Source organism: Aotus nancymaae, unplaced genomic scaffold, assembly GCF_030222135.1.
Source record: "Aotus nancymaae isolate 86718 unplaced genomic scaffold, 86718_ANA_hifiasm-v0.15.2.pri h1tg000019l, whole genome shotgun sequence".
NCBI classification, from domain to species: domain Eukaryota; kingdom Metazoa; phylum Chordata; class Mammalia; order Primates; family Aotidae; genus Aotus; species Aotus nancymaae.
In genome coordinates, this window is record NW_026988431.1 from 43,258,119 (window position 1) to 43,275,244 (window position 17,126).

At 38.7% G+C, this 17,126-nt stretch overlaps 1 protein-coding gene across 5 annotated transcripts in view; it reads right to left on the minus strand.

Moving 5' to 3' along the window:
• Positions 1 to 15,627, minus strand: part of ANKUB1 (ankyrin repeat and ubiquitin domain containing 1) — a 30,610-nt gene extending 14,983 nt beyond the window's left edge. Inside the window, exons 1-4 of one of the 5 annotated variants that reach the window (XM_064378511.1) lie at positions 15,336 to 15,627; positions 15,002 to 15,148; positions 13,531 to 13,674; positions 4,782 to 4,916 (exon numbers count right to left, since the gene is read on the minus strand). In XM_064378511.1, coding sequence (XP_064234581.1) covers positions 4,782 to 4,916; positions 13,531 to 13,617 — 222 coding nt within the window. In that variant the 5' untranslated portion in view covers positions 13,618 to 13,674; positions 15,002 to 15,148; positions 15,336 to 15,627. Of the gene's footprint in view, positions 1 to 4,699; positions 4,917 to 7,941; positions 8,052 to 13,530; positions 13,675 to 15,001; positions 15,278 to 15,335 lie in introns of those variants that run through there. The other 4 variants (XM_064378514.1, XM_064378512.1, XM_064378513.1 and 1 more) reach the window with 4 other exon arrangements.
• Positions 15,628 to 17,126: the final 1,499 nt, after the last annotated feature.

Genomic DNA, 17,126 nt, shown 5'->3' on the forward strand with positions numbered 1-17,126 from the left:
TTTTACCAGCATCTTGAAAACAGTCTCATCATCTGTTACAATACAGAGTTCCAGTTCTCCTGACTGTGACAGCTTTCCAGGCCTCGTTTTCTGACTTTTCTTTGTGTTTGCTCTGACCTCAGCATGTCCTGAGTGCCAACCACTGGCCCTTAATACGTTCTTCTCTGTATTTACTCTCTGAAGAATGCACTCCTCACCTGGCTCGATCTCCACCTACATGGGCAGGATCAGTACCTGCTAACCCAAACTGTCACTCAAGCACTAGCTCCTTGTTAGTAGTGAAGGAGAATTAGAAGACTTCAGGTGTACTTACAGCTTTGCCACTAACTGACCAGCTGAGTAACTTTATTTTAAAAAGTACTCTCTGAGTTTCCTCATATCTAAATCTTAAAACCCAGAACTCCTTTCATCAATTTCCCCACCACTGTCCTAGTGTGAGAGCTTTGGTTCTTTCCTCTACTTAAATGTGATCTAGGGTTGGGAGTGGTGGCTCATGCCTAAAACCCCAGCACTTTAAGAGGCCAAGGTGAAACTCCTCACTTGAGGTCAGGAGTTTGAGACCAGTGTGGCCAACATGGTGAAACATTGTTTCTATTAAAAAGAAATTTAAAAAAATTTTGCTGGGTGTGGTGGCTCATGCTTGTAATCCCAGCACTTTGGGAGGCTGAGGCAGGTAGATCATGAGGTCAGGAGTTCTAGACCAGCCTGTCAACATGGTGAAACCCCATCTCTATGAAAAATACAAAGATTAGCTGTGCTTGGTGGTGAGTGGCTGTAATCTCAGCTACTCAAGAGGCTGAAGCAGGAGAACTGCTTGAACCTGGGAGGCAGAAGTTAGAGTGAGCCAAGATCATGCCACTGTACTCCAGCCTGGGCAACAGAGCTAGACCCCATCTCAAAAAAAACAAAATTAGCCAGGCATGGTGGGATATGCCTTTAATCCCAGCTACTTGGGAGGCTGAGGTGGGAGAATCGCTTGGATCCAGGAGGCAGCGGTTGCAGTGAGCTGAGGTTGTGCCATTGCACTCCAGCCTGGGTGATAGAGTGAGACCCTGTCTCAAAAAAAAAAAAGTGATCTAGCATGATGTTCTGTCCTGTTCTGTCTTCTGTGTTTCTCAGATTTGTCTCTTCCATTGCTAGTGGAATTACTTAATACTGGGATTATCAAACATCCAGTTAGTGTACCACTCTCCCTGCAGGCTTTCCTCACTCCTTTCTGTATTTCATCTTGCTTGCTACCAGATTAAACCTCACTTAAAACATTCCTGTTCAGAAGGTGCATGGCTCTGGCTACAGCCACAGCAAACCTGCACTCTGTCCCCTCACCTTAAGACCCTCCTCCTTCTGCCCTCAGCTGTATTTCCTAGTGCGCTCAGCAAGGCTCCTTCACTCTCCAGAACAGTCTCCTGCTTTCTGTCCTTTCCTGGGATAAGCCCATGCTTATGAACCTGTGACTCGTGCTTTTCTCCTGGCCTGGAAGCCTGGACTGTCTTCCCTTCCTCCTCTCAAATGATCCATAGTTCCCACACTTTTGTGTGCTCCAGCCACATATTCTCCAGAATGCCTTCCTTACCTGCCTTCAGCCTGCATTGAGCTGACTTATTGCATTTTAACTGAGTGTGAATACATCTCATTTCTATCACTTTACTGTAAACACCCAGAGTGCAGAGGCAGCTTTGTAAATATTTGTGTAAGACAGTATGTGCAGTGATTGAGCTACTTAAATCTTTGATTTTCAACCTGGACTTGACCACTTCTCTAAACACTTCTGATTTTCCACTGCCTTTGGAAAAGGGACAAAGGTTCAACTCCTGATAGCAGCAGGGATGACTTGTTGACTAGAAAGAGAAATCCTGTAAGAGAAGCTGATCAAGGACTCTTTTTACCTTCTAGTTTAAAAAAAGGTGAGCTGGCTGCTTAAGGGATATTAGTTATGCTTTAGGCAAAGGTATGAAGCATATGAAGGAAGCCAAAGGGCCCTTCTTCCCTTCCCTTTGAGGTCCTTCTTTCCTTGCTTCTCCTCTGATGTTCTGTGTTCTCATGGTGGCCAAAGCAGCCTACTCAGGTCATGCTCAGACCCTTAACCTTATATCTGAACACCCTCATTTCCTAAAGTTCCTACTCCTAGAGGGTCATTTTAAGGAATAGGTATGCTGTCCTTGACACACACTGAGCAAGACATTTAATCATTCAGAAGATTTGCTTTTTTTTTTTCAAATCTGTAAAAGTTGATGTTGGGTCAATTCAAAGTATCTTCCAGCTTAACACATCACATCATAATCTGAGCAGTATAGGCCTGAAGAATAGTCATCCAGAGTTTATTCTAGTTTTGTTTCATCCTGCGGTACTTCATTAAATAACTAGATTATCAGTTGCTTGGGGACAAATGCCACTGTGTGCCCTTCCTTATGTAAGCCTTCATCATGTTCTAAGCAGGGCTCACCCTCCTGCAAGCATGCAGAGCAGATGTGTGCATTATAGCAAAGTACTCTGAGGACGAATTGTAGAACTTCACTTCCCCAGATCAAAAACAAGGAAAAAAAATTATGTCAAAGTTTTGAGAGCCTTAATTTAAAATAACAGAAAAGAATAATGCCAAACAAATATAACAGTAGAAGTATCAATAAATGCAAATTTAGCAGTTATATAAAGCAAAACTACTTAACTAAGGACACCTACAAAGCCCTATGTATATGTTGGGAGAACTCAAATTTCATTGCAATGTTATAACACAATGTTACCTAAGGATGTACTGATTGTCAGCAAGGATTTATATACTTCAAGTAATAATTTCTATAAGGTTCCAACCATTTAAAAAATACGAAATCCTTCACGAACTTGTATGTCATTGTCACTTAGGGGCCGTGTTAATCTCCGTATTGTTGAACCATTTTTTAACATGCTTAAAACAAATCTGAAAGCCTTTTTTAAATTGATGTTTGGCTACAGCAGATATTACCTGAAAGTACAGATTTTTTTTTTTTTTTTGAGACAGGGTCTTGGTGTCACCCAGGCTGGGGTGCAGTGGTGTGATCACAGCTCACTGCAGCCTTAACCTCCTGGCCCAAGTGATTCTCCTACCTCAGCTTCCCAAGCAGCTGGGACTACAGGTGTGCACCACCACACCTAGCTATTTTTTTTTTTTGTGGAGATGAGGGTCTCACTATGTTGCCTAAGCTGGTCTTGAACTAATGAGCTCAGGTGATCCCCCTCCCTTGGCCTCCAAAAGTGCTAGCATTACAGATGAATCACTAGTCACTATGCCCAGCCAAGGTATAGTATTTAAAGAGAGATTGTAATTTCTATCAGGGATAAACACCATTCCACTAAGGCAGATTTTCAGCCAGTACAGCATTGTATCACATTGGGAAAAAGATGATGATGATGATTATTGTTTGTTTTTGTTTTTTGTTTTTTTTTCTTTTTTTTTTAATTGCATTTTAGGTTTTGGGGTACATGTGAAGAACAGCGACATTTTAAAGATAAAATTGCCCAAAGCAGTGTTCAGAATAGCATGCATCATATGCTACCTTGCATTTAAAAAGGGAAAAAGAGGGCCAGGTGTGGTGGCTCACATCTGTAATCCCAGCACTTTGGAAGGCTGAGGTGGGCGGATCACAAGGATGGATACCATCCTGGCCAACATGGCAAAATCCCGTCTCTACTAAAAATACAAAAATGAGCTGGGCATGGTGGCACATGCCTGTAGTCCCAGCTACTTGGGAGGCCGAGGCAGGAGAATTGATTGAACCCAGGAGGCAGAGGTTACAGTGAGCTGAGATTGCACCACTGCACTTCAGCCTGGCAAGAGAGCGAGACTCTGTCTCAAAAAAAAAAAAAAAAAGGTAGGGGGGAATAGGTACTTCAACTTGCATTTATACATGCTTGAAGTGTATTTTGAAAGAGAAAAAGATGAAGTGGTCTAAGTTTTGCTTTTCCCCCCTTGAGGATATTAATGAATCTGCTTTGAGAATAAGATTTGACATGCCTATGAGACCCTCCTTATGTCTTAGTCTGTAGACCTAGACACAAGAATGAAATGTTGATAATTTATATCTACACTGAACTAACAGAGATTTCCATTAGAAATAATGCCTTCATTTGTTGAGATTTAATTTGGAAATAGTTTTGATTGTAAATCTTCAAAACAATAATGGTTGCCCATGGGGAGGGAACTAAGTGCTTGGAGGGCCAGGAGAGGGAGGGAGGCTTACCACTACACATCTTTTTCCACTTTTGGTATTTAAACCATGTAAATGTAGTAACAGGTTTTTTTTTTTTTTTTTTTTTGAGACAGAGTTTCGCTCTTGTTACCCAGGCTGGAGTGCAATGGCGCGATCTCGGCTCACCATAACCTCCGCCTCCTGGGTTCAGGCAATTCTCCTGCCTTAGCCTCCTGAGTAGCTGGGATTACAGGCACGTGCCACCATGCCCAACTAGTTTTTTTTAATATTAGTAGAGATGGGGTTTCACCATGTTGACCAGGATGGTCTCAATCTCTTGACCTCGTGATCCACCCGCCTCGGCCTCCCAAAGTGCTGGGATTACAAGTAACTGTTTTAAAGTGGATATGTAAATAAAGTTAACAGATTATATATGAAAATCTAGATTTCCATTTTCTCTTGAAAAGCTGCAAAATCTGGTATCAAAGGTACCCTAGTGCTGAATGGTAGCTGATATCAAATATACTGAGCGGTACCAATATCAGTCTGGTAGTCCTTGAGCGTGTTGCAATCATACATCTCCAGTCCCGTTGGGGTTCGGAGACAGTAGACACTCACGGGGAGGCCACATCTCAGAGTTACCAGTGTTCTCAGATCAGACACTTTTTTGTCAAGAAGGGAAATGCGCTCCATTATTGGCATTGTGTCTTGGGTTACAGCATTGAATATGTATAGAGTAGGCTTGTCTTCTTCCTAAAGGGAGAGAAAAGGAGGGAACTTATTGTCTGGAGATTAGGATGAGGGCCAAGCATTTCGGGGGTAGCTGTGAGCACCTCTAGCTCCATGACATGGGTGCTAAAGTGAAAGCAATAGTCAGTTAAGTTCTCTGCCTTCTGGTCTGAGTCTAGCTCTTAAGTCCTGAGATATTAACAGGTCCTTCCATTTGAGTGAAGTGAAGGAGACTTGGCAGGGCTTTGAGATCCTTTGTACTTCTTAGTCTACAGACCCAGATACATGAGAGTGTTAATAATTTATATCCATCCTGTGCTTATGGATGTGTTAGTTTAGAAAACATTTCTCTATTATGCAGCACTTTAATTTGGAATACTGTGGATTTGAAATCTTCAGTCAATTAAAAAATTTTTTTCTGAGAGGTTATTTCTAGCAAGTAGAACTGAGTTGAGAGGGGAGTGTTTGCTTATCATTTTGTGCTTTTCATTGTCTGTATGATTTGACTTTTTAAAAAGTCACATACAGGCCGGGCACGGTGGCTCACGCCTGTAACCCCAGCAGTTTGGGAGGCCGAGGCGGGCATATCATGAGGTCAAGAGATCAAGATCATCCTGGCCAACATGGTGAAATGGGTGTGGTGGTGTGCACCTGTAATCCCAGCTACTCAGGAGGCTGAGGCAGGAGAATCGCTTGAACATGGGAGGTGGAGATTTCAGTGAGCCAAGATTGCGCCACTGCACTTCAGCCTGGCGACAGATAGAGACTCTGTCTCAAAAAAAAAAAAGCCTCATATATTTACTTTTATTATTTATCTTTTTTTCTTTTCTTTCTTTTTTTCTTTTTTTTTAAAACGATCTTCCCAACTTGGCTTCCCGTAGTGTTGAGATTATAGGTGCGAGCCACTGCACCCAGCGTACTCTTATTATTTAAAAAGGGAAATACTGAATATAGGTTTAGAAAAATTTCTTTTGTTTCTTTCGTTTCATAATACAAGTAGGAAAGCAAGTAGAACTCAGATTATCTGAAGTAGAATTAACATGGAAAGTTTGAGAAAAATATTAATCCTTCTGTTAACAACAGTTTAAACAAACCAAACCCAAACTCAAAATATAGCAAATAGGAAAAACGGGAAGCAGGTGGGGAGGAAAAGATTATTATCATTTCCACTTTTCTAATGAAAAATGAAACTGACTTTACTTCCTCTTTAGCAGATTCAGGACAATAATATTTTTCTGCAACGGCCTGTTGTTAGGTTGGCAGATACCAGTGCATGGTGCTGCCACAGAATGCCCACGAATGCGGGACTCTCTCAGAACCTGGTATCTTGCCTCCGGGTTCTCCAGGAGGCTCCAACCTGTCAATGCTGGTTTGCCCCTCCTTTGTTTCCTTCCCTTTTTTCTTTCATCAGAATCCCTCTCTGGTTTCTCCAGGGACCCCTCCCTCCTGCAGACTCATAATACATTAAATTCATTCCCTTCTCCCACATAACATATTGCAGTAACATAGTCAACATGGAGACCTTTTTGAAAAAGACTTTGAGGAGTGATGTTACTGATGAAATTTAAGGCTACAATACTTTGATCTAGGGCCCATAGCAGTGATTGATGTGAATAGGAACAGGTTCGGTTCTTCTCTGACTGCACATAAAACCAGATGAGCAGGCTGAGTTGCCCACGGAGACTAACGTGCTTAGAAAAATTTTTGATGATAGTTTCTCATAAACCCAAGCAATACAAATTTAAAGTACACAGGATTCGCCCTTTCCCTTTTACCATGCCATGCTTGCCTATGGTTCCATAAGGCAAATGTCTGTTCAAGCTAATCTAGATAATATTTATGGGCAGGCAGAAATTCCTATGAAAACTGAATAAAAAGATAGTGGGAAAGAGAGAAAAATTGTATTTTATGTAATAGCAGTTTTTAATTTCTTTAAAAATTCCTAATTTATATTTAGAATTAAATGCAAATAGCAAATTAAATGCAAACAACAAAACAAATAGAATAACATACAAACAAAATAGCAGATGCCCAAGTCACTCTTTAAAAACATTTTTTTTTTTTTTTTTTTTTTTTTAGAGTCTAGGGCTCCCTATGTTGCCCAGGCTGGTCTTGAACTTCTGGGCTCAAGCAGTCCTCCCACCTCCTGAGTAGTTGGGGAAAGAATGCACCTCCATACCAGCTCTCAAGTCACTTTTAAGTTAACTAGCTATATGAGGTTAGAAAAATAAGTTAAAAAGAAGCTTCTCAGAATATGAATAATTACATATTTATATCTATAAAGATAAGAATCTGTAACCTAGTATACATATAACAGACTCTGGAACAAGTAATAAGGGAGAATTGCAAAATATCTGGCAATCTTTTTTTTTTTTTTTGAGACAGGGTCTCACTCTGTTGCCCAGGCTGAAGTGCAGTGGCATTATCAGAGCTCACAGTAACATCAAACTCCCAGGCTCAAGTAATCAAGTAACCCTCCCGCCTCAGCCTCCCAAGTACAGGTACTCGTCACCACACTCAGCTACTTTTTAAATTCTTATTTGTAGAGACAGGGCCTAGCTGTGTTGCCCAGGCTGTCTGGACCCCCTGGCCTCAAGCAATCCATCTACCTCAGCCTCCCAAAGTATTGGGATTACAGGAGTGAGCCTTTGTGCCCAGCTGATCTGGCACTCTTTAGATGAAAATAAACAGTGCAAGGAAGAAAATATTATTAATTATTAATGAAGCAAGGTTCTTAAGTCTCAAGAAAATTAACACCTGCAGAGTTCTGTTCATTTTTTTTTTTTTTTTAGCACTCAGGAACTTTTTATCTTGTAAATAAATAATAAATGTTGAATGACATCCCAGGCCTTTTTAATCCATAATGTATCTGGATCATAGTTCTCACTGCAATCTTTTAACTGTACATAGTCACCTTTTTATAAACCTTGTTTTTATGGGAAAACCCATTTGGAGTTCTAGTGAGGCACATTAGTTGTCAATACTTCCTCATTTGGTTGTATGATGAGGGAGTAGGTAGATGTCAATTAATAGCAACTTGCTAACCCACCTTATCCACATAAGAGAAGGTATCTCTCTACTTCTTTCTATATATGATGCTTCTCCCCATGTATTCTGAATCAGAGAAGGCTGGTCAGTCACACCCAAGGAAGTCAGATGCTATTAAATAAATAATACCATACACAAATCACTTTTGGCCATGTATAAAATTAGACTTTTCCCTTTGTGAACAAACTGAGACACAAACAAACCAACACAGGAGATATACACAAAGTATCTTACTTTTCAGTAAAAACAAATACATTCTATTTCATGAGAATCATTCCATGCTTACCTTCAAAAAACAAATGTAAACTTACTGTAAATTCATACATGCACTTTAACAATAAAAAAGGAAACGTTAAACAGAACTGACTGAAAGAAAACAAGTTAATGAAAGTTTTGAATATACTGCTATATTTTTTTCTCAAGTTCTGCTTTTTAAAAATATTTTGCTGTTTTGAAATTGCAGCACTAAGCAAGCAAAAGCTTGCCCCAACTATTTCAAAGTGAACTAAAAGGGGAAATAATATTTGTTTTTGTTGAACTGAATGAATTCCAGTGAGATATCTTCATAAACTTCTCCTCTTGGGTGGTAGTCTTCCTGGAGAGATTATCCTTGGAGTCTTGGACACTGAATTAGAATATCTTTCTTCACCAGATTCTTTTCATTCCTTTTGTTATGACTCATCTTAGAAAAGAGAGCCATTTTTAAGAAACATGCTTTCATGTGTAAATTTTAAAGAAACATGTTTATACATGCTTTTGTGTATAAAAATGGTTAAATGTGAAACCACATATATATTTCCTGGATTTTGGTGTTTATATGTTAACAGTATCTTTTGAAAGCTAAAATGTATATCATTTTGAATCAATTTTAGACTTGTCAAGATAGTACAAACTTCTCTAACTTATCTAATAGACACCTACTCAGTGGTACTACAGTTAACTCAGTCTCTCAGCATAAAACAGCTTTTTATCAGCCGGGTGTGGTGGGTCATGCCTGTAATCTCAGCCTTTTGGGAGGCGGAGGTGGGTGGATCACGAGATCAGGAGATCAAGACCATCCTGGCTAACACAATGAAACTCTGTCTCTACTAAAAAGACAAAAATTAGCCAGGCATGGTGGCACACACCTGTAATCTCAGCTACTTGGGAGGCTGAGGCAGGAGAATCACTTGAACCTGGGAGGCAGAGGTTGCAGTGAGCCGAGATTGTGCCACTGCACTCCAACCTGGGCAACAGAGTGAGACTGTGTCTCGAAAGAAGAAAAAAAATAATAACCAGCTTTTCACAACATTCCAGGGATGTCGGGGGGATTAACTATGTTTTGACCCCAGCACTTGGTTGGCACCAGTCTGATTATAGAAGGAGGTAGGGAAACCAGAAGGAGTCCTAGGGAGGCTGAGCCTTCTTCATGCTGTGGAAAGCACAACCGGCTGGATAGTTGCCCTTTTGCAGTAGAGCATGGACTTGTGACAAGGTGCTCCCAATCAGACTTACCTATCTACTCCCACTTTGAATTAAAAGCCAATAAGGCAGAGAAGCACAGCAAAGTCTCTGGGCAATGGCATTTCTGAAGCATTCCTGGCCTGGCAGCAGGGCGGGCAGCATGCCCAATGTCTGCTTTGAGGGCTCAGTGTTGCCTGCAGATGTGGCCTTCCCAGATTAGTTCTGGGGCATGCTTTAGATGTTGTTTCTGGCTGTATAATCTCTAAGATTGATTTTCCAATCTCCTGAAAATTACTCAATAGCTTCTCAATATTTATTTTCTCCTTAAATTATCTAGGCTTTGTTTCTGCTGCTTGCAACTAAAAACCTTGATGTTGGTCAGGGGAAAGGCTTAGAATACTGGGGATTGCTTTGCCTTGAAAGTAGAGAAAAATGGGAAATGCCATAGTAAGGGAGGGAATGGATCCCTGAAATGCATCTCAGTACCTTGCTATGAATTGCAGACAATCATATACCGTCTTGTTAATTTCCATACTTTACCTCTCAAACCTTTATCAATTCATTTATTTAACACCTATTTATGTACAGCCTACTATGTATTATATCAGATACTATTCTAAGCACTGGGTGAAAACAGTGGACAAAACTTAAGCAATCATTTCCACAATAACACAGGTTAAAACGAAAGAGGCAAAAGTGATAGCACCTCTGCCTCTTGTACAAAAACATATGCTTTTGCAGTGCCTCATGCCATGGTTTATAGGAACACAGTGAACTGCAACAGCATCAGCAATGAATGGTCAGGACTGACTCCTGTATTAATAGAATTGGAACTATATGCCCTAGGAAATATTGATTATGGTTTCTATAAGAGTTCTTTTCCAAAGAAGGAAAAGTTAATGCAATGTTCTTTTCCCACTATTTGTATATCGCCCCTGTTTCCATTTCTTTTCCAAATGTGTCTGTATTACCATTAAAAGAAAGGTATAATATACAGAGAAGCTGGAAAAAGTATTGACTATTTAAAGAATATACTTAACAGTAGATAAGCTCTGTATTTATCTAGTGTCTCTCCCTCTTTTTCACACAAGCAAAACCTTGTAAGCACACAAAAACATGAACACAATAAGTAAGCCAAATATTTTGAATTTATTTCATGAGACATAATATGTACTTGTACCTTTTTAGAAAGAAAAACCGCTTACTTGCCAAGTTTTTGAACTTTACTAAAGTTTTGGGTTCACATTATGATATTTCTAAGTTTTACCAAAATTTAGAGATGCTGAAGAGACACATTTCATGGATTCATTCCCTCCCTTACTCTGGCATCTTCCAACTCTTTCAAGGCAAACTAACTTGCGCAAAGTAACATGGTTAAACATAGTTGAGTAGGAAAGGTACTATTTAAATGTGTACATATCTAATTATTCAGTAAAGCGGTAGCATGACTTTATTCCACCCTTAACAAACTTACATCCCTGAAAAGCCATCAGATTCTTCCAGTCAGCTCAAATATTAGTATTGAACTTACACTACAAAGAAAAGCAGCCTTTGGTAACCTGAGATAGGCAAGCATGTTAGAGCTGGTATCATTCTTTGAGGCCTGGGACATTTGGAGAATATCCCAGGCCTCAAAGAATGAGGTATGAAGAGTACAATTAGTAAAATTTTATGGAACTTGAGAGTTTTAAATTAAATTCTGTGTGTTGACCAGTCTTGTGACTGCTGCCCTGTCTCTCTTGAATAAACTTCTCTTTTTTTAAGACAGGGTCTCACTCTCTTGCACAGTCTGGGTTCAAGCAATCCTCCCACCTCAGCCTTGCAAGTAGCTGGGATTACAGGTGTGCACTACCACACCCGACTAATTTTTGAAATATTTTTGCAGAAATGGGGTCTTGCCACCTTGCTCAGGTTGGTTTCATTGAATAACCTCTTTTACCCCTACTTTCTATTTATAGAATTAGCAGTTTAAAACTTTAGCTAAAAGAGTTCAGTGTGAAGCTTGTATCACTTTAATATATAATGCTTTATTAGCAAAATTTAGGAAATGTTTTTGTAAGTAGAACTGTGAACATAGGTTGCATCTGGGGAGGGAAGCTGGGAGCCAGAGGAGGGAAACTTTTATTTTCTTTTTCTTTCTTTCTTTCTTTTTTTTTTTTTTTGAAATGGAGTCTCACTCTGTCACCCAGGCTGGAGTGCAGTGGTGCAATCTTGGCTCACTGAAATCTCCGCCTCCTAGGTTCAAACTATTCTCCTGCCTCAGCCTCCTGAGTAGTTGGGATTACAGCCATGTCCACCACACCCAGCGAATTTTTGTATTTTTACTAGAGACAGGGTTTTGCCATGAGTGGTCTTGAACTCCCCACCTCAGGCAATCCACCCACTTCAGCCTCCTAAAGTGCTGGGATTACAGGTGTGAGCCACCACACCTGGCCAGGAGACTTTTTACTGTATATCTTTTTGTTCATTTTGAATTGAGAACTATGTGAACATGCTACCTAGACAAAAATAAATACAATTTTAAAATGTTAAATAATAAAAATAAAATCCATCTTTAGTTAAATAAAAGTATCCTATTCATACCCTTAACAAACTTACATCCCTGAAGAACCATCAAATTCTTCCAGTCAGCTCAAATGTAGTATTGAACTTACACCACTATCTCTAAGCAAGCAAACAATAAAAAGCCTTGAACCTTATGATTGGCATTACAGAATTCTGGGAAATTTTAGATCCTGTATGGTACCAAAAATGTAGTATAGAAATATATTTAAAGATATAAAGAGAAGACATTTAGAAATGGCTGGAATTGGGTCTGCTTTGAAATGTAATATTATACTTCCATTTTCTGAGTGAAAGAGGGAGAAAATAAACATTTAAACACATGTAAATATGGTCTTTTGTTTATGTAAGTGGGATGATTCAATTTTCATTATTCTGTGACTTGTCTTTCTTATTTAATAATAAATATTGAAGAGTATTCCTTTTCTTTTTTTTTTTTGAGACAGGGTCTCACCCTGTTGCCCAGGCTGAAGTGTAGTGGTGCAATCTCAGCTCACTGCAATCTCTGCTTCCCAAGTTCAAGCGATTCTCATGCCTCAGCTGGGATTACAGATGCGTGCCACCCACGCCCAGCTAATTTTTGTTTTTTGAGTAGAGATGGGGTTTCGCCATGTTGGCCAGGCTGGTCTTGAACTTCTGGTCTCAAGTGATCAGGGTCCCAAAGTGTTGGGATTATAGGCACCGTGGCCAGCCAGAATTTTTTTTTTTTAAACATCCATTTAGTCGATTACTAACACATATTAAAAGAAAGAGTTAACTTTAATTACCATAATCTTTTAAATGTTAAATATAAGAAACTTAGTGCCATATTTAATGGAGAATGTATGCTTTGCTAAGTTTCTTAAGATTCATATTTTTATATATGGTAAAGCACTAATACAGGATAATACTTCTACCCTAGAGCAGCAGCATTTAAATTCTTTGGACCACCCATTCCTTTAAAAAATTGTTGAACATACGGATCTTAGACTCAGAAAATCTCCAGGCACACAATTTTGTATATATTACAACTTTAGGGATTTTTTAAGGTTCTTAAAGCCCAACTGTGCATTTTAAGTTAAGCACCATTGATTAAGTACCCTCTGTAAATGAAGAAAGCTATCTTCATCGCATGTACACCTAACTGGAATTGCTACTTTGGCTGAATTTGGATGCAGAAAATTCTCTTTCATTCTTATTGTTACTTAGAGTTTCTTCTCCTTCCTCATTCCACTGCCAGTAATCACTGTGGTTCCATTGAAGTGACCTAATGCTCTTCTTCCGACATCAAAATTTCAGATCTGCCCCTTGGCTTTGTTTTCATATTGGTTTGTGGTGAGCTCTATGATGACAGAATGGGACAGGCAATAAAGGGCGTGGGGAGGTAAGAGGAAGAAGAGTAAACGGGGTAACTGTTTCCCTTCTCCATGTCTTCCTTCCCCTTACAGCACAAAGCATGCATAAGACCAGTTATACAAACGGAAGTGAGGAGAAGGCAAAAAGAGACAACCTCTTTCTAAGTTATGGAATTACGTTGCTTGACTTATCCCAACTTTATTCAAAAGGAGATAGATATCTTAGACAAATGTTATCCTGACCATCATACCTTAACAAAGCATTTGAGAGTTGAACAGAAAGATATTCCAACATCAGCAAGACTCCAACTGTCCTTTAGAGCAGCTCCAGCATACATCAACTCCAGATACCGCCTGCCTCATTTGTCTTCAGCGAGAGGAATGTGGAAATAATCCTTAAAAATCAATAGCATATTATGAAAACAGTACATCTCTACATTACTAGACCAGAAATGTACTCTCTTTTCCTTTTCATTTTTTCCTCTGAGCATTATAATTGTTTTGGACAAAGGTAAGAAGTATTAAACGGGGGTTCTTAACTTAGAATACTCCTGAAAAGTTTATGGATAGAATTTAGATGGGAAAAAACTACATCTTTATTTTATTAACTCTAAATGAAGTTGAGATTTTGTTTCAACTACTCGTGTAAGCAGCAAATTAAAGTAGCAGTAGTCGCTGTACCTGTGGCTGACACCAATAGATGTCACAGATGTTTTCATAGCACGTCATAGTTGTTGCAAATATTTCAAAATATTTATACTGATCTGTATTTTGAAAATACAATAGTTAGATGAGCTGCTAGAACTTGTTAATGTGTTAATAAATAAGTCCACATGTCACTATAACATACATTTGCTTTTTAGTATTTGAAAATATATTTCAATATAACAAGTTTCATTTCTATCATGTTTATTTTATGCCTTTAAAGACATTTTGAGATGCAGTCTATAGACTTCATCAGACTTCTAAAGGGATTTATAAGACATAAAGGTTAAGATTCCTTGTGTTACAAGATCTAGATTTCATTCATCAGAATAATCAACTGAATGTCATGTAACTATGGTTCAGTTAATGCTTCTTAGCAAATAGGAATGACCATCTCCAAGTTAAATATTTGATGATCAGAAACTAAATATTTTTCTTAATTTTTTGTTTTAGAGTGAACATTTATATGAAATTTTTAAGGAAGATACTGTACCCAAGTTATTTCTTATTCTGGCTCTGTGATCCCAGGTAAGATAGCCTCTCTGAGCTTCAGTTTTCCCTGAATACAAAATGAAACCATTGCCCACAAATTCTCTAAAGTCCTCTCTGCTTCCAAAATCCTTTGATTCTTTACAGTTTTTTGCTCACCAACTAAGACATTTATCTGATGACTAGCATGTCCCACTTATATAGCCTGAAGTTAGTGTCTTGCATTTGTCCCTTTATGAAGAATTGCAATAATATTAATTAGCTAATGCACAACCCACACACTCCCTAAAAAGAAGTCAGACTTTTTTTTCTTGAGAATTGACTAGCTCTGTTTGCTTTCTTGTCTAACACCACCAGAGTTACCATCTTCTTATAAAACTATTATGTAAGCAAATAATGGTATCAAATAGTTTTCATTCCCTGTTTGCTGAAATTTGCCCAATAGCATCTCTACCCTTTGTACATTTTTAAATGCATGCATAGTTAAAATTAATACACATTTTGGTGGCTCGGGAACAAAGTACATACCTTTATCATCAGCTTGACAGCCTCCACAGTTTCATCTGCTGAAACCTCAAACGGCTCAAAAGATCCTTCAAAGGCGATGAAAATCCTCATTGTGCAATTATCTTTTCAGACAAAACACCCAACTTTTTCAAAGATCCTCCTGGATGGCTGGAAAAATACAGTTCACAATTAAGGACAAAAACGATAGTCAGAGGCAGCTGCCACTGTCTAGCCTTAAAGGTAAGTTGAAAGAATGTGAAGAGCCTAGTCCCACAGTACCACAGTATCAGGCAACACAGACACCAGCTACATTGAAGGAAATATTTATCTGCTGAAGGCAGTAGTCAATAGCTACCTTGTTCCTATATTATGGAAACCAGCAAACTCGACAATGGTTGAGGCAAGTATGAACAAGCTTCAAACATGTGATACAAAAATGCTACTCATAAATTATACTTTTGTGATGTGGTCTCCATCCACTGACTCCTGAATTCTTATGTAAAGAAGTACAGCTGATTGAAGAACTCTTAAAAATGGATATTTGATTGGGACGCACTAGCATAGGATGAAGCAAAACAAGAGTTGATTTTATTGAATATGATAGTTCTGAAAGTTCTCTGTAAATAACTCTGAGCTAAAACATTCTGGTTTCTATAACAACTTTGTGTACTTGTTCCCTGGCAATATTTATAATCCTACCACAGGATACAGAACAATACCCACTTGTACCAGGGAGAAGAATGTGTAGGCAAATCACTCTGTGGCTTTCTCTTCCCATTTCTGTATAACAGAATCTGCTGAGCAGCAACACAGTATAGTTGGTATTTTCTTTAATCCTTGCCTTTATGTTATTTAGAACAATTTCCCATTGTTATCTCCTTCAACCTCCATTTAGCGTTGGTGGAAAATATTTCAAACCCGCTCAATAAGTGAGCAAATAAGCTGGGCATGGTGGCAGGTGTCTGTTATTGCAGCTATTCAGGAGGCTAAGATGGGAGGATAGCTTGAGCCCAGAAGTTCGGGAGTGTAATGTGCTGTGATTGCACCTGCGAATAGCCACTGCTCTCCAGCCTGGGGAACACAGCAAAATCCTATCTATATAATAGAAGAAAATACTCAATTTACAAAAGGAAAGATAATTAAGAATAAACTTGGCTGGGTGTGGTGGCTCATGCCTGAAATCCCAGCACTTTGTGAGGGCCAAGTCAGGCAGATCACTTGAGGTCAGGAGTTTAAGACCAGCCTGTCCAACATGGTAAAACCCGTCTCTACTAAAAATACAAAAATTAGGCAGGTGTGGTGGCACATGCCCGTAATCCCAGCTACTCAGGAGGCTGAGGTACAAGAATAACTTGAACCCTGGAGGTGGAGGTAACAGTGAGCTGAGATCACACCATTGCACTCCAGCCTGGGCAACAGAGTGAGAGTCTGTCTTAAAAAAAAAAAAAAAAAAAAAAAAAGAATAAACTTCTTATAAACTTAACAAGAAATGCATAAGAACTGTATAATATAAACATAAAAAAACCCAATAAACATAAAAAAGGGCTGAACAAGTGGACAGGTAAATCATAACCTTAGAAGGAAGGTTCAAAATTATTTAAAATCAGTTCTTCCTAAATTTATCTATAAATTAATATTATCTCAGTAAAAATACCAACAAGATTTTTTTTGTTTACCTAAGCAAGATGGTTCTAAAATTTCATGTAGAGAAACCAGGCAAGGATACCAAGAAAAACTCTGGAAAAGAAGAGTAGTGAGGGGCACTCACCTACAAGATGTTAGAATTTAATATAAGGCTACAATAATTAAAAGAGTATGGTACTGCCACATGAAGAGTCAGAAAAATCAATGTGAAAATAGCATAGAAATGGATTCAAATACATACAAGAATTTAGTGTATTGTAAAAGTGACATCTAACATCAGTGGAGGTGGAGTGGGGAAATAAGATAAATTATTAATAGTGTTGGATTAACCAAGTAGTCACCTGAAAAAAAAATTGGAGCCTTACTTTTTACCTTACAGCAGGAGAAATTAAAAATGAGTCTAAAACAAGTTTAAAAATTTAAATGGGAATAATAGAATCATGAAAACTTTAGTCTTCTTATTTTTTATGAGATTTTTTAATCATCTCGAGTAATGCGACCT